The 22,963-nt window shown below is 41.1% G+C and overlaps 1 protein-coding gene across 3 annotated transcripts in view; it reads left to right on the top strand.

The window, feature by feature from the left end:
- ESRP1 (epithelial splicing regulatory protein 1) overlaps positions 1-22,661 on the top strand; it is a 34,247-nt gene extending 11,586 nt beyond the window's left edge. Inside the window, exons 5-15 of one of the 3 annotated variants that reach the window (XM_037381150.1) lie at positions 366-464; positions 564-618; positions 2,401-2,511; positions 2,602-2,734; positions 2,818-2,860; positions 4,291-4,592; positions 6,125-6,343; positions 8,325-8,511; positions 10,430-10,598; positions 20,647-20,752; positions 22,308-22,661. In XM_037381150.1, coding sequence (XP_037237047.1) covers positions 366-464; positions 564-618; positions 2,401-2,511; positions 2,602-2,734; positions 2,818-2,860; positions 4,291-4,592; positions 6,125-6,343; positions 8,325-8,511; positions 10,430-10,598; positions 20,647-20,737 — 1,409 coding nt within the window. In that variant the 3' untranslated portion in view covers positions 20,738-20,752; positions 22,308-22,661. Of the gene's footprint in view, positions 1-365; positions 465-563; positions 619-2,400; positions 2,512-2,601; positions 2,735-2,817; positions 2,861-4,290; positions 4,593-6,124; positions 6,344-8,324; positions 8,524-10,429; positions 10,599-20,646; positions 20,753-22,282 lie in introns of all 3 variants that reach the window. The other 2 variants (XM_037381148.1, XM_037381149.1) reach the window with 2 other exon arrangements.
- The last annotated feature ends 302 nt before the right edge of the window (positions 22,662-22,963 follow it).

Here is a 22,963-nt window from a genome sequence, read left to right as displayed (position 1 = left end):
TTTCCCAGATCTTCCCCTAGAGGTTAAAGAAGATGCTAATTAAAGAGGACAGGGCTCAAGTCTCTTCTACATGCAAAAGTGTATCTGTGTGTCAAATATATGTATAATTAATGAGTATATTAAATATATATGCCCTTATTATGGGGTCTCAAGTCCCCATATGCTTTCTGGAGTGACCTCACATTCCCACAGGTGGCAGTAGTAAGAGTCCAAGGCAGAACAGCTAATGTATCCCAGCAGGAAAAGGGATTAAATATTCCTCTGAGAAGTGATTTACCATCAAGGATAACATGAAAGCTTGTTGCTCTAGCAGGAAGCCAATTAGAAATCTGTTTGGTGATGATTGACTTAACTGCAGCATGAAGATTTAAATCTTGGCAAGAACAGTCCAACGTTTCCCTATGGAGCCTCTCAGGTTGAAGATATGGGAAATATTATTTTAACACTAATATCTGAACCATACAGTAAGTGCTTGTGATGAATGAGTTTTCTCTGCTTGCTTGTTTTTGCTATCTGTCCTGTATGTTGAGGAAGAAGAAAATAACTTGTGCTGTATTTCCTAGATCACCGATTTTCAGATCCAGAAAGAGTAAACTACAAATTTGAAAGTGGGCCTTGGTAAGTGTCTTCTCACTCTTGCTGCATGCTGCCCCTACCCCCGCCTTTTTTTAAAGATGCAAAATAAGCTGCACTTCTCTGTATTCCTAATTTACAAATAGCTGTTACCATTCCTTTTACTTACCTTGCCACAGTTGTGGGAATCAATTAGATGCTTTAAGTGGGAAAGGGAACAGATAATCTGTGATCAGATACAAGCTAGTTTTCTTGCTAGTCTTCAGTATTGCTTGTTAGCTGCTGGTAGTTCTGGGTTCTGCTAATAAGTGCTTATTTTTGCAGAACTAACCCTATTGGTACTAACTCTTACGCTCTTCCTGCAATTTGCTTCAGTTACTAAATACACATAATGATTATTTTTTTTTTAATAGGGAAGAAACCTTTCCATAGAGATACTGTGCTACCAGTAAATTGCTTAAGCTATGATTGTCTTCTTCCAAAATGTTTTATACATAAGCTTTACTTACTCTTGACTGTTTCGTTGTTTGGGTTTGGTTGTTTGTTTTTTTTAAAAAAAAAAAAACGCTATCATGCTTTTCTACATACAAACACAGATTTTTCTCAGTGGTTTGCTGGATACTCCCTCTGCAGTATCACAAGAGACTGGTGTTAAACTGATCTTGCTTGAATACATACTTCCCCCTTTTAGATTAAGGAACTGTCATAATGGTACATGATGCCAGCACTTCTGAGCCAAAAGAAGCAAGAAAAGAATGCAACAATATTGGCAGAAAGTGACCAGTGAGATTAGCTCAGGGGTTATGTTTTAGCATTGTTCTAAGCTTTATCCCTTTCACTAACGCAATCCTGGGATGAGGTGGAAGATTCCCAGCTTATTCATAATAGCGGGAAGTACAGAATTAGGAGGTGAGGGGGAACAGTTTGGGACAGACACCTACAAAAAGGCCAGCTGAGAGATTAAAATATGAGCGAGAAACATGACCCTCCTATAACAAGAGGAAACTCTCTGCTGCTGAGCAACAATTCATCTGCTGAATCAATCGTCTAGTCTCTTCTGTGCAAAAACCTGTCCTGGCAATAGCCAGAAAGGCAGCCTTGGGTGGCTGTGAGTTTTGCTGTACATGGCACTCTTAACAAGGAAGAGAACAAAAAAAGTCTGTGGTAATGACCAATTAAACCTGGCTTTCTGTGGCTGAGATATTCCCATGCTAAGCAGGCAATGTAGCCTGTAGCTATATTAGTCTCTAGTAGCACAGTGATGGCCTGAACAAGCAATGTTAAGGCTAAACTCTTCGGGCAGGAGTCCTCTGTGTGCCGAGTGTAACCTGAACAGATTTGGTCTTGGCTTCTGACTGGCTCTTACACACCGTCACGGTACAGATAATAAGCACTAACCTCAGTCACATCTAACTGCTCTGCTTCCATTTCCACCTAGCTAAGATTAGAATAGCAACTGTGTAATTTTATGTCAGTAACCCTGTTCAGACAGTGGAAAAGGACAAACTCTTGGTATGTAAGGAGCAGGGAGTAAATTGAGGGAATGTGATTGAAGAGATGAGAGCTGAAGTAGCAAACAGTGGTGAAGCGGGAGAGGAACGCTGGGAAAGGGACAGCTTAACAGAACAGACATTCCCTGAGGAGAGACATGTGCAGTGGCTTTTGATAGTGGTGGCACTTAGCCCTCACTGCCCTGGCAGTGCCATCCAGCAGACGTGGAGCAGGGACAGGTGCCTGTCCCTGGAGCACAGGTGACAAGCAGGGAGGGTGGTGTGTGGCAGGTGCTGCAGGCAGATGTCTCTGCATTACTTCTTTCTGTGCCTGCAGCAGCAAGATGGAACTTGTGGATGACAATGCTGTTATCCGAGCAAGAGGATTGCCATGGCAGTCATCTGATCAGGACATAGCGAGATTCTTCAAAGGCCTAAACATAGCCAAGTTAGTAGCTAAGAATTTACCTCTATGTTTGTAATGCTTCGTCTGCATCAGTCCTGGATTTTTATCTCTCATTTGATTTAAATCTTGCAGGGGAGGTGCTGCGCTCTGCCTCAATGCCCAGGGTAGGAGAAATGGGGAGGCTCTTGTGAGGTTCGTAAGTGAAGAGCATAGAGATCTAGCACTACAAAGGCACAAGCACCACATGGGGAATCGATACATTGAGGTGCGTGACACTGGCTTTGAAATCCTTTTCTCAACACGAGTGCAAATAGCGTGCCAATCACGTGTTCTCTTTTCTTTCCTTAGGTATACAAGGCAACAGGTGAAGACTTCCTTAAAATCGCAGGAGGTAATTTTTAGGGGGTGAGAAGGAAGGGTTTGTTCCATCAGCACCTGTAACTAAATGGCTCCTGTTGGATGTGGCCTTTCATTTTCTTTCTTGGAACAAGTAGTTGCCTAGTGTGTTAATTATGATGTCCTTTGCTAGCAGCAGTCCAAGGCTCTCTGATTTTTCTTTTTCTTCCTTGCTAATTTCAAGCAGCCTATGAAATAGGGATTTGATCAGGAGAGGTGATCTTGCATATGAACTTAATTTGTTAGGTCGTAGTCTTAACTGAAGGGACCTAAATGTTATTGATGGCTGAAAAACAAAACCAGAGTAGTTTTTCAAAACAATATGACTGCTGTTGCTGTGGAGACTTGCACATAAACCCAAACAGATATTACAGTGTAAATAACAAGGGATTTATGGAACTGATTTTCTTCAAATCAAATTTTTGCCTCAGACTAAAGGGGGAATGGTTATTTAAAGGTAATATTGAAGTATTTGCAGCCTTGAATTGAAAGGCTGCAAAACTTGCTCTACAAACTCTCCTGTGGTCTCTTTTCTTCCCCTTTATGACTGTAAGCATACAGAATTTGAGTTAAGATCCAATAAGCTGATATGTGTCTACAATACTACCTTAAGGTCCCTGTTGGTTCCTGACAGCTACTTGTTTTGGGGATTGCAAATGGCTAACTCTGTGTCTGAGGTTGATCTTTTAGAGTGGTAGAGGCAATTAAGCTGTCAAATAAATAGCTAATTGATAGGCTTAGTAACAGTTATACCATTCAAAAAAAGACATGGTACACTGACACTGGGGAAAAAGCGGTGGGTGTCTGGCACAACCAAACCTCTTTACAGAATGATCTAGCTCTAAGTGAAGGGGCCATATTAAGATGTGAAGTTGGTTAGCAGCTAGCTTTGATGGTAGTGTTATAACATGAGCATCAGTGGTCTTCTAGAGTTTCTGAAAGTAGAATTTGCAGACTTGAACAGATTTATCAGGACAGGGTGAAATTCTTCAGCAGATTTCAACATGCCCTTCCAGCTTTCCCAGCACAATGGTCTGAGTGCTCGGTTACTGTATATTAAGGCTTCAGAGCATGCCAAAGTTATTCATAAGTTAGAAATGCGAGGTGCACAGTAGGCCAGGTACTGTTCATGCAAGGGATGCACAGACTGCTTTCCTTGGGCTTGAACATTGTAAGTACTGTGTATTTTCCCCTTGAATAAGGATGAATCTCTTCCAAATGAATTAAGATTATTAGACTTTAATGGGAAGTGTCCTGTACAGTATTTCTAGTTTATCAAAGAGGGTCATCTTTCCTGACTTTAGAGGCAAATACTGTTCTACATGCTCAAAAACTGTCTGGGGAGGAGGTAGCTATACCGGGCCTGCTTGTGATTTTTATGTGGCTGCCCAGACTTAAGTGCTTCTGTATTTCTTTTTGTTACAGGCACTTCCAACGAGGTTGCACAGTTCTTGTCGAAAGAGAACCAAGTGATTGTCAGGATGCGAGGTCTTCCTTTCAACGTAACGACAGAAGAAGTGCTGACATTCTTTGGTCAGCACTGCCCTGTAACAGGAGGAAAGGAGGGAATCCTATTTGTCACATACCCTGACAGCAGGCCAACAGGGGATGCCTTTGTCTTGTTTGCTTGTGAAGAATATGCACAAAATGCACTGAAAAAGCATAAGGACTTGCTAGGGAAGAGGTACATTGAACTCTTTAGGAGCACTGCAGCAGAAGTTCAGCAGGTGAGTGTAAACCTTACAAACAATGGCTTTTTGTAATCCAGAGTCCTACACTGGCATACGGTAGTGGAAGCAAATACTGCTTGGCCATGACTTGAAAGCTTCTCTTCTCACTCTTGACTCTTGCTGGCAAGACTACTGTCTGGATTTCCATGAGGCTTTGCTCCCTCTCAGTGTAAGATCTTATGGTATATGGATGTTCTCAATCACATATAATCAAACCTTTAGGGTTTTGGCTTTCGGTAGCCTTGCGAGCAAGAGCTATAGTAGAAAGTTTATGTGGGTCCAGTGCTTTATGCTACAGATGCTGAATATGCCGAAGTACATGATGGTCTTTAGGAGAAGCCTTGGCAACAAATCTTGATCTTTTGAAAGACTTATCCTTAGTCACTGCAGAAAAACAGAGCCTTTTGATGTAGCAGTCATCTTCAGAGCAGTGTATTTGAAGGGTCTTATGAATTGCCTCTAAGGGCAGGTCTCGGCGATCCTCTGCCAGCACTGGCTACCTAGCAGAGTGCGGCAGGACTTTGGGAAACAGCCTGAAGAGTACCTCTTCTTGCATTAACATGGCTTGGTGGACCATTAATTGCAGTCACACTGTCAAGGAAAGGAAACAGAACTGAGAGGATTGTTTATGTACATCTCCAAAGATTTGTAGAGCTTCAGCTGAGGTCACTGACTTCTAAACATGATTCTGAAAGGTCTTGTCTATGATGCAAATTACAGCCAACCAATAGTCATGTCTTTGTAACCAAGTAATGGTGCTGCTCCGTTCACCCAAATGTGTAGAGATTTCGGTGCCTTGTTTGAAGGGTGACACTGATGATAAGGCATAGCTGCAACACTTGCTCCTGTCACTGTATTTTTCTCAAGTGCTTTCATATTTCTCTTTGTTTAGCAAAACCTTCAGATAGCTGTATAAATGTAAATGAATCTTAATCTTGCTCAGAGAAAGTTAAAGGGTGGTGATTGAATATTCAGTGAACTCTTGATCAGGCAGGGTTTTTACTGTTAAAATTAGTAACAAATCTGAAAGTGTGACTGTTGCTGAGACTGACTCAGTAACACCACCTGTGTTACTTGATGGACTACTGCATCTCAAGTCAGGGCTGTTTGGTAGTGAAATATGCTTCTAGTTCCCAGACTCTCCTAAAGCTTTGCAGAGGAGATGCTTTGGGTAGAAGTGTCACCGTGACTCTGTAGATGATAGAATGCTTTGGGATATTTTCCCAATAAAAATACTGTAGAAATACAGGTTTCATCTTCTAAGAAGATGTCATCTGGGAGTTGCATAACAGTTCAAATATTCCAAAATAAAGTGACGTTTTTCAAGAAAAAGATACAAGTATTTACTTCAAAATACCTGAATTCTAAGTAGTGCTGTTGTGGTTTAAGCCCAGAATCTAGCTCACTTGTTTCCTAAAATACTGCCCAGAGTGAAAATAGATGGCATTGGTGTTTATGTTCGGTTCCTCTGAGTTGAAGAGTAAGTAAGGAGGCTTTCTGTAACCTCTCTGTTTTTCTGTTTTGCACAGGTGCTGAACCGGTACTCTTCCACACCTCTCATTCCTCTCCCAACACCTCCAATTCTTCCAGTATTACCTCAGCAATTTGTGCCTCCCACTAATGTCAGAGACTGTATACGTTTGCGTGGTCTTCCCTATGCTGCTACTATAGAGGACATCCTGGAGTTCTTGGGGGAGTTTTCTACAGATATTCGGACCCATGGAGTTCACATGGTACTAAATCACCAGGTTGGTAGGCACCACATTTCTAGCCACTCTGTGCGAACTGCCTGTATATGTGAACACAACCCTCTGATATCCCTAGAGAAGTAAGCACCTTTGGGATTCACACTAATGGCACTAATTGAGCTCCAGCTCTCCTCTAAAAGTGTGCTGGCAATAGATATGTTGGCTTATTTGAACCCTGCTATGCCAGCTGCTGCATTTGGCTCAGAGTGGTTTCTGTTACTGAGACCCATGTGCCTAAAGCGAAGCCACAGTCTTGGAGCAGTTGGTGCTGCCAAAGTAGCAGCTGTGATCCTCCTGCACTGAGAGGCTTGAACTGAAGAATCTTGCTCAACAGCATGCATAATTCCTCTTGTATGGTGAGGAGCATCTTCAAAACAGAAGTGTGGGCAATATTAGCTCTCAAAGGAGTGGTTTTCCCCTGCCTTGCTGAACAATGTGCCTCAGATATATTTGAGGACAAATGTGACTATGGCCTTCTAGAGACAGGATTTCCTATGGCATAAGTCAGCAGCTGAAGCTTTCCTCAGCTGTATGGTTCCTTCTTTAAACAGTTACAGCTAAGCACCAAGATTAACAGCTCATTGATATGTATAAACAGTCACATCTTTGCCATTGTTTTCTGGAAGCAGTTTCTACCAAAACTTTTCAGACAAAGGATGGTGCATTGTTGTGATCTTCTTTATCTGCATAGTCTTGTGACTTTAAGGGGAGAAGACAACAGCTCCTGCAGCTCTGTAGAGATGCCCTGACTGGTTGCACTGATTACACAGATAATTGTGGTATAAAAATGGGTCTTCTAATTGTTTTGGTTGACGCTAAGCCTGAGATGAAACTACAAAATACTTCCTTCTCCTGGAGTAGGGCTTCTGCGTTTCAGGGGCGTGGAGAGGAAGGAGGAAGGGTAGTTCTTCCAGTACCTCTCTATCTAAAAAGATGCCTGTGTCTGTGAGGAGCTGACCTAGCCAAGGCTGAAAAACTGAGAGGAATGTTCAGGGCTGGGAGAGGCTAAGAAAAGATGCAGATGTCTGAGCAGAAGGAATAGCTTACAGTAGTATCAGCCCTTGCCAGCAGTAACAAAAGAACCTGGAGGAAGAAACTGGAAGTGTATATAATCTTGAGGGCTGTCTGCCACCCCTGCCCAAAGCTGTCAGATATTCCCTGCTCCCCCCCCCCCCCCCCCCCGCTTTTACCTGAACTACTAGATTTCTATCTTTCTATGTGCTCCCACCATTCCTGTTTTCAACCCTCTAATCATGAACAACTGTGTAAAGGATTGTGATAAAGTTGTTCTTCCCTCCAAAACTGGAAGAACTGGCCCAGAACTTAAGTTAGAGCTGGCTTCAGATCTCTACCTGTAATTCTGGCTACTTCAAGGCAGCAGCTGCATGTGGCTAAAATGACTCCTCACAGTTGCGTATCCTGCTCATCTAGAGCTCTATATAAGGATGTAATTTTTTTCACCACAAGCTCACACCAAGCCTTTGGCTGGTACCCTTCTAAAATATCCCAGCCCATATTTGCCTTAAAATAATATTTTAAACAGTCATTTAACATTTGGCACTTCAACTGTATTTATCCTTGAATTTTAAAGATCACAAATAATAAATGTGGATTAGATCTTTCAATTCTGCATTCTGACTAGATTTGTAAGAGCAGGTTTCAACGCACCTAAGTGTCCCTGAACTGTAGTCTTTCCTGTAGGTGTCCCCTGTTGTTTGTTTTTTTAAATATAGAAGTAACATGGCTTGAGTTACAATGTAGCTTAAGTGAAACAGGTAAATAAACACAATGAAGTTAGCACAAGTGGGAAGAACTTTGGGGAGGACAGCTTAAACATGCTGATGATGGGTGCTTGGGTTGACTGATTGTACTTGACTCTGGAGATGAATATATTTGACCATTTTTAACAGCACAAACTATTACTGTATTGCTACTTCATGGGAGATCCAGAAACACTTGGTTTTGTCTGCCTTGTTTGTAGGGACGTCCGTCAGGAGATGCTTTTATTCAGATGAAATCTGCAGACCGAGCTTTTCTGGCTGCACAGAAGTGTCATAAGAAGACTATGAAGGACAGATATGTTGAAGTCTTTCAATGTTCTGCTGAGGAGATGAACTTTGTATTAATGGGGGGCACTTTAAATCGAAATGGCTTGTCCCCACCACCATGTAAGTTACCATGTAAGTTTTGCATGAGTCTTGCCAATACTCTACGCTATGTGAGGGTAGGTGTTGGAGCCGCTTTGTTGACTTTCCTTCTTGGAAAAGGAAGGAGTGTTGGATGGGGGTATTAAAATAATGTCTTTTAATCTTAAATCATCAGCAGCTTGCAATCATTATTTTTCCCTTTTGGGCATGAATTACAATCACTGAAGAACTACTTTAAAATTCCAGTGGCAAATTGCCCTCCCCTCCCTGAAACTTAACATGGCCAGAGTGAGCCATGACTCTGAAAAAGTAATTTGTAAGCCCAGCCTAGACCTTACAGAACTGTTTCCCATTTAAACTGATTGGTATTTACGCTTTTCATCATGGTGAACATGTCAAGTAAAAGCCCTTCCCCTTTCACTTCCAGAACTTAATTTATGAAACCATCAGCAATGCTGTGACCTCTGGGACTCGACCACAAATGTTCTGCCTATTGGACCACTACTGACTGAACTCTTTTGTTTATTTTCTTGTTGTTTGCACAGAATTGAGGCTGCCTGTGTGGGAATAAAATACTCATAGCTTTGGCCTCAGAGACTTGCAGCAACTGTATTTCATGTAAAATTACGCTTCTCAGAGCTACTAAGATGAACATAGACTTCTAGACAAATGTTTTGGGGAAATGCTTTAACAGCTTAAGGGCTACCTTACTGAACATATGTGCCATATAAATCTGAGCCTATGGGAAAAATAATACTTTGCTTCCAAGATCATGAATGGCAAGGTAGTCAAGTGGGAGCTTTTTCTCTGTCCCTCTATGCAAATGTATTGTTGGCTTGTTTAAAGAAGTGTGCTCTAAATCTTAGTCCGAGCTGCCAATGTGGCAAGCAAACTTCTTGGGTATGGTTCCTTTTGAGTGTGAGTAGACCTTCAGCTAATTCTTAGGAGATAAGTTTTCCAGGTGACTAGCGTGTGTGTGTGTGTGGGGGGGGGTTGTTTGTTTTTTTTTTTTTTTTTCAATGCAAGTATCCTTCTGAGCTGGGATTTGCAGCATGTGGTCCTATGTGTGACAGCTGTTCCAAAGAGGGATTGGAAGCCTCTCCTGAGAACTACTAGGAGAGATTCTTGGGCAGAGTGCCAAGCTTTCGGAACCCTTAGGTGGCAGTGTTCCCACCTCCAACTACGAGTGCTAGTGATGTATTCCTCAGATAAGCCCTTTCGGCTCTGTGTCACTGCTCCATCCCACAACGTAGTGAGATGCTGACTGTCACTTTAAGGCTCTATTTTTGCTATTTAGAGTTATCTAAAGCTTTTATATATTCATTTTCATGGCACTGGGGAGGGGAAGAGAAGGAAAAAAGTGGTAGAGGGGGATGAATTATCACTGCTCACATCTTGTTGAAACACCACAAAGTGCACTTTTGGTGGTTTTGTGTTTTTTTTTTTTAAATAAAACTTGGTGTTAACACTTGAAGCTGCAAAAGTATGACACTTCTCACTCTGCTGTTGATTAATTGAAGACAGAACTGTTTGGGGGATAGGGAGTGTCAGGATGAAAAGGTGTCCTCACCTCTGGGGAATGTTAGGCAGACCTTTAGCACAGAAGTTTCCCCCTTCACAGTGGAGGAGTCTCACACTTCTTGATTGGAGACTTTTTTAAAATCTGAGCCTAGTCGAGAAAAACTGGCCCCCTTTTCAGAAAGAAACCCTATTCCCAGAGCAAAAGGTAGCTTTTTGTGAGAGCTGACTTTGCTTTTGACTGGGTGGTATGGGCACAACAAGCTCATATTGGTGGCTCAGACTTATTTTCTGTGATGAGCAAGAGAATGAGTAGCTTGTGAAGGCATTTTACATATTGCAAAGTTTTTTCAGCTAATGAAGACCACATATATGTCTGAATTGAAAAGGTCCTAATCTATTTTCCATTTGTTCCCTTTAGGCCTTTCACCCCCTTCCTACTCTTTTCCGGCTCCTGCTGCGGTTGTGCCAACAGAAGCTGCTCTGTATCAGCCATCCATGCTCCTGAACCCACGAACGCTTCAGCCCTCCACAGCGTACTACCCTGCTGGGACTCAGCTCTTCATGAACTACACAGCATACTACCCCAGGTAAAGCAGAGGAGAAACCAAGCAGGAACAAAGAAGTCTTTTTGTTTGTTTGGTTTTTTTGTGGTGGTGTTTTTTTTTTTTCTTCAGCAAATGCAAAAGAACATTGACTGCTGTGCTAAAGGCTTGTGCTACCAAGAACAGCTTGTTCAGTATCTTGTTCAGGGAAACAGTTTCAGGATATCTAGGGATTTCCCAAGTTTCAGAGTATTTCAGGTAGTCATTGATTTTTTTATTTTTTTTTTCTTAAACATAAGTCACACAATTACAGTGGGTTATTTTTTTTTTTGGTTGGTTGTTTTTTTTCTTCCCACCCAACATTAGTCTTAAACTTGTTAGTTTCCATTGCTGTGCCTTCAGTGGGTGTGTGCAGCTCTCCTTCCCATGTCCATAAAGAAGCCCTGTCCCCTCTTTAGAATGGGTGGATTGGGATCTGCCATAATAACTTCTGAAGTTCTGCCTCTTTGTTTTTGTAATAAAGTAACTTGGCCTTTATGGTGAAAACTGTTTACTTATTTATAAAAAGTATTGCATTGAAGCATATATGTATTGAATGCATATGTAAAGCATAGAGGCATGTGTTCTTCCTGACCTCATAAACACTTCTCATAAAGGGCTTTGGGCTCTTCTGGATGTATTAGCCATCTTCTACAGAACAAAACCTCTTGATACTATTTGCCCTCTACAGTCATGAGGCCTTGGAAAGAGCCATGTTCCCTTTAAGCCATAAGCCATTCCTGGTCTGTCAGGAAACCTGCTAAAGAGCTAAAGTCTTCTATCAGATTCTGATCAGAATGCATTTTATCTCAAGAAGGGTCCAAATAGCTACTTATGACGTTGTTGAGCAATATGGACTCTCTAGTACCAGTAAGATAACACAGATTTTCCTATTACTTTACATTAAACCAGTATGTCTGTGAGCTGCCTGTTGTGACTTTTTTATTAAAGTGTTTTCTTCACTCATGAGTTAATTGCTATATTGCCTTCAATGTCTGTCTTATGGTTGTGATGTTACCAAACTCAGCCTCTCTAATGTAAGATCAAGAAAAATAAAATTCCAAACTTACACTGGCAATATAAAACAAGTTTCTCACTAATGGTTCTATATGTCATGAGAACACATTAACAGTAACATTTTGTGGAGCCTTTGCCATGTTGTACTAAAAGTGATGATAGACTGGCCACTGCAGGCTGAGTCAGGCCCTACAGAAATATCTCACTGAATGGGATCCCACATGAGTCCCATCACTGGCTGCTTGCGCGGTGGGTGTATATGTTGGTTACAGAATGATCCATCCCAAATCTCAGAATATCCCTTATGTCTGATGGTTGTATACTCTTCTTAAGAAACCGTTCCTGTGTGGCTTCTGTGCCAATTACAAGTAACTCCCTTTTCAAAAACCATGAAGTAAAGTTTCTGGAGTTGATTTGTTGTCTTTCCACGTTGTGAGATCTGGTGTTTACATACAGGGGTTTTTATCCAGAGTAAATGTTTGATCTACAGTCAAACTGTATGTACTCCAGTAAAGTAGCAATCCTTTGCAGCTGATATTTTGGGGTTGTTTTTTTTGAAAAAAAAAAAAAAAAAAAGCTTTATTGCTTTTCAGGCAAGTTTCCCGTCCTTTGTAAAAAATGCAATAAGTAATTGGGTCCCTTTCACATAGCAATCGGAACTCTTTTAAATGGAGTTCTCTGGTTCTGAAATCTAATTCAGAAGAATGTTAAGTATGTGCAGCAGGAAAGAATGGGGTATCCTCTGTACTAAGTGGTGCATTTAAATGCATGTACATGGAAAAGCAATACAAAGCCGGTGGCTAATGATCAGACAATGGTTCATAAATCTAACTAGTGAATACTTATGGAAATAAGGAAAGTTTCTTTGACTTGCTGCCAAAAGCTTCTACCACTTGTGTTTTGCAAGGTCAAGTTGCTTTATAATAGCCAATTCCATTCTCTGCACAGTAATCAACATAGATGGTGGGGGGGAGGGAGGCATTGCTTTAGTCTTTAGTATCTATCAGAAATCCCTGAAATTCTCAGACTCTTCCTAATGATCTTACAGCTTTGGTGATGAAATCCAATGGTGTAAAGAAATAGATGCCTTCTAAACTATTAAAATAGCTTTAGTGAGCTCCTAATGAAAAGGAGGGAGAACAAGTTATTCGGGATCTGTTGGTCTTTGGTATATCTGTTCAGCTTGTAATTATATCTGGCAACATGTTCTGACAGCAAATCAGTGGTCTCCGTCTCTGGGTAGTTGCAGGCTTTTGAAAAAACTAACAATAGGATTCATAGGAGGGAGGAATTTCTTTCCTTATCTCATCCTAGATAAATAGGTGTGCTGGTTGCTGTATGTATGTACATTGCAAGTAATGAATAACTGCACTACTTGGCAACTGTTAACATCTTCTGTAGAAGCTTTCACTATACACAAACTTGAAAGTTACTGCTATGGGATATGTAGTTTTAAAACAAAATTAGATCCTGTTGTACATATTCAGTTCTACTGCCATTTTGATTGCTTGAAAGCAGTGCCTTTAAAACCTCTACAGTTTGTGTTAAAATCCATTAATTGTAGAAACACCCTTCAACATTGTTCTTTTTTCAACAATATTTTAAATAGTTAAGTCAAAAGAAGAGCTTCTTACTCGGTGGGTACTATGCCGGTGGGACATGTAGCCAGAAAATGGTATGGAAGCTGAAAACTGATGTGGGTTCAAACAAACTGGGTAAATTCAAGGGCAGGAAATTCATTGTGAGTTAGTGAATACACAGAAACCACATCTGGCTCAGGAAGTCCTTGAACTCAAAATAACTGGAAGAGTGTTTTTGGGTTCTGTGTCCTATGGTAAACTCTTGTGCTATTGAACCAAGATGGGTAGGTGAACTTGTTTGTGTCTTGAGCGGTATAGATACTGCTTGTGGGCATGGGTCTCTTACAACGTGTTTATAGCTGTATTCAGCTGGGCTGATCTAATAGTAGCTAAGTTTGGCTTATCTCCCTGTCGTTCAGTGTGTGTATAGCTCTCTCCATTGGAGTGATTTGGATTGAAAGGTGGTAGTTAAAGGCATGATTCTGATACTTGCTGCACAAGGAAATACAGGGTAATTTGTTAGTGTCCTTGTCTGTCTGCTTCTGCCTCTTCCTGCTATGGATTAGATAAGTTTTTTCCTCATTATACACTAATCAACTCGTGAAAGTATTTTATATATAAAATACATGTATGCAACATACATATAGCATTCATATATACTATGCATGCATAAAAAGTGTGTGTAAAAATAAAATGACCAGGGTTAAGAATAAGTAAGACTTTTTTCTAATGACGGTCATTATGGAGGATCTGATCCATCACAGAACAAGTGAGGTACTTTATCTAACCTCTGTCATTGCTCAGATCCATATTGAAGCAGAATTAAGTTACAACAAGTTTAAACTGGCAAAAATAGGAACAAGTGGGCTGGATTAGGAGTGATACCATTCAGAGTTGCTGCCAGCAGCTTTATTTGCATATCCGTGTGTCTGGCTAACCAGCATCACTTGACAGAACTGGGTTAGGAAACAACCATATGTGTATTTAGCCTGGGAGATCTGTCACAGATGGAGAACAGCAGCAGCCAGAAACAAAACCTCTTCATCAGCTTAGTTGTACCCATAGCATCATAGCAATGCTCTGGACTACAGCTTTTACAGTGTAGTACTCTTTCTTTTCTATTTTTATAATAAGTATGTCAGCTTGGATTGCATGAGATCACATCTACAGTGAATGGGCTCACTGAGCATAAAAGCCTACTGGTGGCTTTTAGTTGCTGTCCAGCAAATGGAGTTCACATGTTTACATCGAGTGACAGAATTTGAGACTCTTCATTACCTATCCGTGCTCACGGCAAGCCAATCTCCATCGTGGATTTGTCAAAATAACCACAGCTCTCTAGTTAATGGCACAAACTTGTCACCAGAATGATTGTTTTTGGGGGAAGACTTAATGATTCACTTCTCTGAGTGAAGGTAGCTTGCCAAGGATTAGAACAGCAGGGATGCCTGTAACTACTACGGTATTTCATTGAAGGAGGAGTGCAGCAGCAGGGAAAACTAATTGTTGCATGCCTTCATAGGCTGTCATTATCTCTTCATTTGTAGGTTTTAATTAGTAGAACTGCCATGGTGTCTGAGAAGCAGCAGAATGCTAATGCTCTGATCAACTGATATCTGAGTATCAGAAGAGTAAAATTATTTAAATTTAGAAGAAACCACACCTTTCTTCAAAGTTGATAAGCCTGTAAAAATGCTGATGCTGGTAACAGTGTCCAAGATTTACTCAACCCACCTTACAAAATGCTGCCATGAATGCTGCTGGAGGTGCTTCTGCTTACAGATCCCGGTTCCTTTTGTTCACTTAATATGCTGAATGATTTCATGTTCAGTTAGCAGCTCTTACTGTCACCTTCTGACTCTTCTTTTGCTATCTAGTAAAGCATTTGGATTAGTATGGGGGATTACTTGATATTACATCATCACGTGAGCTAGCTGCAGAGATCAGTTTGAGTATAGTTTTCGCTTTTGCTTGCTTACAATGCAGTTTGGTGAGAGAGAAGATCCCTCTGTTGTGCCTCAAGGCGCGTGTGTCAGTCATGCAGGTGGCTTTTGTTAAAACATTTGCAGTGATGGCCAGGCGATCTCGGGTTATTCAGGGCACAAAGGTATGTTGATGGATGCTTCTCAGCAGCAACCTTCTACTAGGGTGTGTTGAAAGTCCCAACGAACACTACTGGGGCAGACCATTGCAGCCTTCTGTGGCAGCAAGCACTTCTGGCTCTGCTCCCATTGCTGCTTGTTGTCATGCTACCATTAACTTACACAGATGGAAGCTGATTGCAGTAGGCAGGCTGCTTAGATGTGGGGACAGCATCCCTACCAAAGCAGCTTTTGGTGTTTACAGGGGCAGAGTTGGGTTGATCTTGGAATAAAGCTCCTTGGAGCTGGTAACTTGTTTTTATTTTAAAAAAGTCTTTCCTGTTAAGAACATTGTCTGTGGTACTTGTTCATGATTAAACAGCAGTCATGGGGATCTGAACGTTTCTAGCTGATAAACATGACCTGATGATTTAGTGCTCGTACTTCTGCTATTTGTCACGTTATGTGGCCTTTCTTTAAATATGGATAAACATTCCAGTCTTGGAAAAAGAGAATTATTCTAGTTATGTAAATACTTTTTCTAATAGCGTGTCTACTTAGTTTTAGTGAACAAAGTACCATGTTAAAAGTTGAGTAATTATACCACAATTTACTAGTTTTTCCTCTCTCAAATTTTGTATGAACCACTTTTTTAAAAGCTTTATACTGAAGCTGCATTTCCGCCTGCTTTCGGGCTGCTTTCCAGCAATGAATGTTATAGGCATTACGCTGCAAGCTTGTGCATACATGCACATTATACCCATGCCCTGTGCCAGCCCAAGCACTCGTTCAAAATCCCTATTGGTCTCTGGAAAAAGATAAATTTGCTGTTCATCGTGTGTTGGGGTGATCTGTCAAACTTCGCTGAGGTTTTCTGAAGGCTGCTTGGTGATGTGCACCTGCTTTTTGCTGTTCCTCCTTCTAGCTTCAGTCAGAAGATCTGACTTTGGGGTGCGGCAATGCTCCTCAGGGTCTGCAGGGCTTCCTAGAGCTAGCAAAAGGGGAGGCTAATTTAATCTTGAAACACTAGTGGATGAGCCTGACAAGTTGTTCTTCCCTACCTCCTCCCTTTTTCTCTCCCATCGCTTTCCCTATTGGTATTCCTCTGAGTAGTATGGTGAGGGATATGTAGTAAGACTAACCTGCAATACAGGACCTGTCTTACAGTCCTGAAATTAATAGAAGCTGTCAATCAGTAGCCTGATGAAAGGATATTTGTTGTCACAGACCAGGAAATAGTTAATACTTAACAAACAAACAAGAAGACTTTTTTTCAGGACTACAGAGAACAAAGTCACAGGAAAAATAGGGATAGAAAATCTGCAGGGAGGGAACTGAAACCTGTGGATGGTGTCTATGTGTGTGTCTGTTCCTGTGTGCAAATAGTGCTGGATATATTTATGCTGCTTTTGACTGGCCTGCAGGATACTTGGAAGAGATCTAAAAACCTGCTTGCTTACCTATGTTGACTGCTCCCAACGCACGCCCAATCTAATATAAACCACAGCTTCCTTCTGGATATTGGTATCTGTTAGGCAAACATATAATAAAAAATATTAGGAAATCAAACAGACTGTGAACCTCAATGTTTCTATGTAATATTTTAGTGATGAATGTTTGGGATCCCTTGTGGTTCATAAATACTGTTTGAATACCAGCATCAACCTTTAGAACATGTGAAAACTTGTTCCTGCATCCCAAACTGATTTCTGAAACTTAATTGTGTTTTATTTTGAGAGTCTTTGGAGAATGCCACAATCTCAGAAATATTGGCTGGGAAAAAAAAATTCAGTCTAGCTGTTGATTAGATCAAAGAAGGATCAATTCATAAGAAAAAAGTATGCATTGGGAAAGACTTAATATCATGTTTGATTTCTAGAACTAAATTGATATTAAAAGTTAAGGTCTTGCACTGCATCATTATATAGTTATATGCAACTACTAAGAACGGCTGTAGAAATCCTCTCTGACCCCGCGTAAAAATGCAAGTATGTGTTCCTGGGGTTTGTTTAACAAGAGGAGATGGGCTGGAATAGCTATTTATTTTGTATCCCTCCCTGGACACTTCTCAGTAGGAGTGTTCTTCATCTACTGATTTGCCATCTGGAGACATGACCGCTCTGAGTCACTCACTGCTGTTCCTCTAGGGGGGACAACCACCTCAGTCTTGGGGAACGCAGAAGTGGCTGGGGGCAGACTATGTGCCTTGTATCAGGGAATTAAGAGCAGGCTGTGCCCTTAGCCTAGCCTGTTGCTGAAGCTGACTGTTACCTTTATCTCCAAGGTGGAGTTAGGAATTAGCAAGCGCTCGTAGCAGCTCAGTGCAAAGCCAGTAGGGTTGCTCTGAATAGCTGGAGTTTTAAACAGAGATGCCTGACTTCCTTAAAACAGATAAGGACCATGTAGATGTAGTTTAAAAAAAAAAAAAAAAAAAAGAGGGATGCAGAAGCAAGAGAACTGAAGGGGAAGCTCTTCTGCCCCACCAAATGCTGTCCTACCAAAGCTGAGAGGGAAGTATGCTGAGGCTCAGCAGCAGGGTCAAGTGGCCAGAACGGTGGGAAAGCTGTGCTCTGGGACACCCGGCCAAAGCTCTCATGGCCCACTACTGCAAGTCCTTGTGAGCAGTTGCTCAGCAAGGGCCAGGAAGGCAGAGGAACATCAGTTTAACAGCAATACCTTCCAAGGACAAGGGCCATCACCTTGCTTCAAAAGGAAGGCTAGGTTGCCCAAGGTGTCTGTCTTGTTAGGTATTTTCTGGTAGCTTCATGTTTGGTTTTGGTGTGTGTTTTAACAGTGATGCACCTAACTAGGTATAGCCTTACTAAATTAGTTTATCTCAGAAAGCTGCATCATGATTTGGTTTGGGGGATTGGCTTTTTGTCCTCCCTAACAACAACCAACTCTGTAAACAAAGCTGCAAAAAGGTCTCTTCCCTTTCTCCTCGTAGGAGTTTTGGAAGCAATGGGGCTGTTTTCATAAGGATTCTAGAAAAAATTGAACTATTCTATAGCTTAAATTCTGTTGTAGTGTGTACTGTTTTATCTCAGATGTGCAAATCTCACTTTTTGGTAGCTTCAGCCGGGCTGGCCAAAAGGATTAATGTTAATGGCACTTTCCACAAAGCTATGCAGTCACAAGTAGCCTGGGGGGGTGCATCTTGTTCAATAAAGAGCAGATTTTTTTAAATGTTATACATATATGTGTGTATTTAATAGTAGCTGGAAACTCGTATGGATTACCTGATATTTTAGCAAAGAGGATATTTGGTGGAACTGCTGAATCAAAATAAAGCAGGGGTCTGTTAACTAGCTACAGTTCTGTGGCAATTTGAATAAGGCTATGGAAGACCTGACAAAGAATATCAAAGCTTCCAACATCTACAAGCTATGACTATTCTTGTGTTTGAGAAGAGTTACTGGTTTTTTTTACTACCTGTGAATAAATGAATTATTGTGGCATTAATATTGCTTTAAAGCAAGACAAGCATGTCCTTCTGTGGCACTAGCCTTTAACTAAACCGTGGCAGTTGCCATTGACCACAAAAGATGCTGTGTCTAAAGAGTCCCTGAAACAGAAGTAAATAAAAGCAAATACTGCCTTGCTAGCATTGCTGGCAGCTGTGGAGAGCTCCTTCCTCAGATTATTTGGCAGGTAGTTAATGGAGAACACTGACCTGGAACTTGGATCCAAACCGTGGGTGGGCATCTGCCATGGATTCATCTCCTTACTGTTTAGCTACATTTAAAACTTTGCAGTTATAGACAGCATGCAATGGTAATAAGCTCCAAAACTTATTTTCAGCCTTCTTAATGTTGTAAGATGACCCCTGGATCTTGTATTTGAGAAGCTGAATAGTACATGGGTATATTGACTGTGGTAGTATTTTGTTAGAGATTAGTAAGATTATTAACGTTATGGGAAAAGGCATGCAGGGAACCATTAGTGGGAGGTGTGTTGTGATACATTTGTATGAAGATGCTACTCTACAGCATGAAATCTGAACTTCCCATTTAACTTTTGGACAGTAGGCTCAAAATTGATATAAATGATTGCAAGTGTCATTTTTGTCATTAGACCATCTCTGCTATCTAGTGGAGCTACCAGTGAAGAATTATTCACAAAGGTATCCAGGAGCACAATATTGTGGAGATAAACAAGTATTAATTAGAAGCAGTTCCTATGGAAAACCAGCTCGCTTTCCAGATGTGGATAGCTGCTAACTGTAGAAGTAGTGGCGTTAGACCTCAGTTGGCTGCATTTGCTTAGTGAAACCCCTTAAAGACTTGTCTGAAGGGAAACCATAAACATCTGTATGCTGTGTCCAGGAATGGCTGGACTGCTGGATTTTCTTGTTTGCCCACTGTGTGAGCTATCGCCTTCCATACTGCGCTATACGAAGATGACCCAAGGCTTTGTAAATAATGGGAACTGGGGAAGGGCAAGACTGATAGCAGTGGTGAGAACTCATGCTTGGAGGCAAGTGTACCTACTGGATTTAAAAGTTGCAGAGGAACTCATGAAATTGAGCTTTAATTTAGAGAGACTGAATATAGGCTAACACGGTAGGACTTGTGTGGAGGGAAGGCTCCTCCACAAGTCATCTTGGGACAATGGCCTTTGGGCTAAACTTAATCTTCATGAATACCCTTTTAGCAAAGGATTTAAATGTAGATTTAAGCAAGCAAAGACTGGTAGCAGAAACTTTCCCATGGTATTTTTATAGCTGTGAGTTTGGAGAACAGAAGTGGAGGTGGTCTGGTAACTACCTTTTTAGTGAGGTTTGGCAAGGCTATCCTAGTTCTAAGGAATAGCATGAAAATGGTGATGGAAATAGGTGCTTGAAGTCATGCTCAGGAAATAAAGCAAAATCATCAAGGTGGCTTTAAGCAACAAGTATGGGCTTTCTTTGGGTGTGTGTGGTATTTTGTCAGTGGCATCCCTCAGTACTGGAACAACTTCAGGGACAAATGGCCTATGCAGATCTACCTAGTAGCGAACTTGTTAACTCTTGCTTCAGAGACTTTGGGAGTGCACGTGGCTCTGGCTGTACAGGATGTGTGTTTGTGTCTGATCTCACGTAACGTTCTCTTGAGACCAATCAATTGTGACTGCCAGAGTCTGGAGACAGCCTTCTTCATCAAGATACTGTGTGTACCCATGTGGTGTTAGGGGAGGCTGATTACCCTAGTCTGGTTTCTGTGGTTGAATTGCTTTTGATGCCATGGTGATGGAAGCATTACAAATGTCTAATTATATGGCCTGAACTTTGATATCTGCCCAGGGCTTTAAGAAAGGTTAAGGTCACATAGCCAGCTGCTGGCTCTCTTCTACACTAGTTTGGCTTCTGACTGCTTCTATCTTAACTTGTGTTTGTAGTATGCAGCAGAGGATGGACTTGTACACACAAGTGATCCGGCCAGGACAGTGTCCAAAGAATGGATTTGCATTTAAAGGCCCCAGCAGTTAGACTTCCTTAGAGAAGGTAAGGATAATGAACCCCAGGAGATGGGTTTGGGGGTATCATAGTGTTTGCTTCAGATAACCGCCATACTCCACGTAGTTTTTCATTTGCTGCCCTAGGAATATGGCTACTCTTTGCTCTGTCCAGAACGTCATACTGCAATATGTAAGACCTTGGCTACTAAAGCCATCATTTAATGGATTTTGACTCCTCCCAGCCTTGTTATGGGCTGCTGCTTTGTACTTCCCAGGGCTCCAAATGCATGCTGCTTCAAGCTTTAATATTAGTATTGTAGAGCATCCAGAAAGCTCCTCAGAGTCAGTTTTCTTTGAGGAGCCAAGTGCACAGGTGACGTTACTCTCCGAGCAATACATGAGGATATAGCATTGGTTAGGCAGAATGAGCGACTTGCTTAGGTGACTATACAGAATCCGATCTCTAAACCTCGTGCTGAAATTTTACATCAGCAATGAAGTAGACTCAGTTTGTATAACTGACAGCTACTCTCTTGCTTTTGTAAGCCTTCTGATCAGACCACTTCAGCCTTTCAAGCTTGGTTTACTTGATCTCCTGTATAGGAACAGTCAAAGGGTGAAGTCACCCAGAAAGCATTTGTGCAGAAAAATGCAAGTTGAACTGAAAAGCTGTGTATTGATGGCTGCACTATGTGCTTTATCATGTGCTGTAGTCTTAGAGGTAGATATAGAAATATATTTATAAAAAATGCTTGTTATCTCTAGTGTTCTAAAAATACATAGTCAAAGTGATAAAATTTCTTTATGCCCTTTTCTTTCCCCTATTCCTTTTCTTCACCTTCCCTTCTGAAAAACAATGAAAATTCCACCCTCTTCATTCTTCCTCTTCTGGCACAAAGACAACTTAGCCCAGGATGTAATCCATTTCTGGGCAAAATCTTTACCTGCAGCATCACCTCACTGTCATCTGCTCTGAGTCACATGAAGCACAGCATGTGTAAAACCAAAAATTACCATCTCGGCTAGTTGGCCAACAAGCTGCCTTTTGACTGGGTTGGTAAAGCTAAACCCCATCCCTAAGACTAACAGCCTGAGGACATAGTTAGGTGCTTAGTAGCATCCTGGCTTAAACTATGCTGCATCACTTCCCATCCACCTGTAGCTGTTTGCCTATAATGAGCATTGCCATGTAGTGACCTAGGGTGGGGGAGCTGATCCAACTGGAAGAACTCATGGCCTTAGTCTTTCTATTTGTTTTCATCCAATACAGTTTACAGCACAGCTGTGCAAGTACTTGTGTCAGCTCAGAGATGGGAATGTAGAAGTGAGCAAAGCAGTCACTGAGGGATAGTAATGGCATTGCCATGTTCTAGTTGATTGTAAAACTTCACCTTAGCTAAAAGGTCCCTTAGTGTTGAATATATTCTGGCATACTCTTAAATGCTGTTCTCTCTAACAGAAAATGTCATTGAAATCCTGTACGTGTAAGGTGAAAACTAAAGCTTTTGATCCTTCAGTGAAGACTTGATATTTTAGAAATCAAGAAACTAACATTTGCTTTTATCATGGTGTTCAGTGACCTGCACAACTTTTTCATGCAGATTCCCCTACCCTTTCTGATGTTTTGAACAAACACAGCAAGCCTAGATGGAGATTTTTGTATTCCCAGTTTTTCCACTGCTCAAGCCAATTGTGCTCGAGAAAAGTCATCAGAACTCTGGAAATCAGCAGATGGGCCTCTGTTTTAAAGTTAATGCACAGTTTTCAGACATGCGCACATAGATCACTAAGCCTTTCACTGAGAGCAAGCCCCTGAGGGCTGCTTCTTGATAAAGAAAGTATTAAGCTGCTCTTAGCACAGGAATAGTTTAGCCTGAACCTACAAAGTCTGATCTACTATGTTCTCTGAAATAACAAGTCTTTTTTTACCTAATTTTGCACACAAAGTTGTTCTTTTTTAAAAAAGGAAGTATTTTAAGACCTCTAATTGTGCTTCTGACATTTTTATAAAAAACTTGTTTTCTTGTCTTGTACATATTTGTCTAATCTGTGCAAAAGAAGCCTCTGTAAACTTTGTATACAGGCATATTTTACACAGTGCAGAAATAATTAGGAATGTAAAATGGATTATCTGAGTAAGAAATGCTGTAACTTTGTAAAAATATAAGTGCAAGATGTTAAATGCTTTGTCTCAGATTCTTATTTTGTATGCTTTCCATATGTACTTGGGTATTTAAATTTAAAATGGTTTACAGGA

Source organism: Falco rusticolus, chromosome 3, assembly GCF_015220075.1.
Source record: "Falco rusticolus isolate bFalRus1 chromosome 3, bFalRus1.pri, whole genome shotgun sequence".
In the NCBI taxonomy this organism is placed as follows: domain Eukaryota; kingdom Metazoa; phylum Chordata; class Aves; order Falconiformes; family Falconidae; genus Falco; species Falco rusticolus.
The sequence above is the reverse complement of the archived record's forward strand: the minus strand, read 5'-3'. Positions and strand labels throughout refer to the sequence as shown.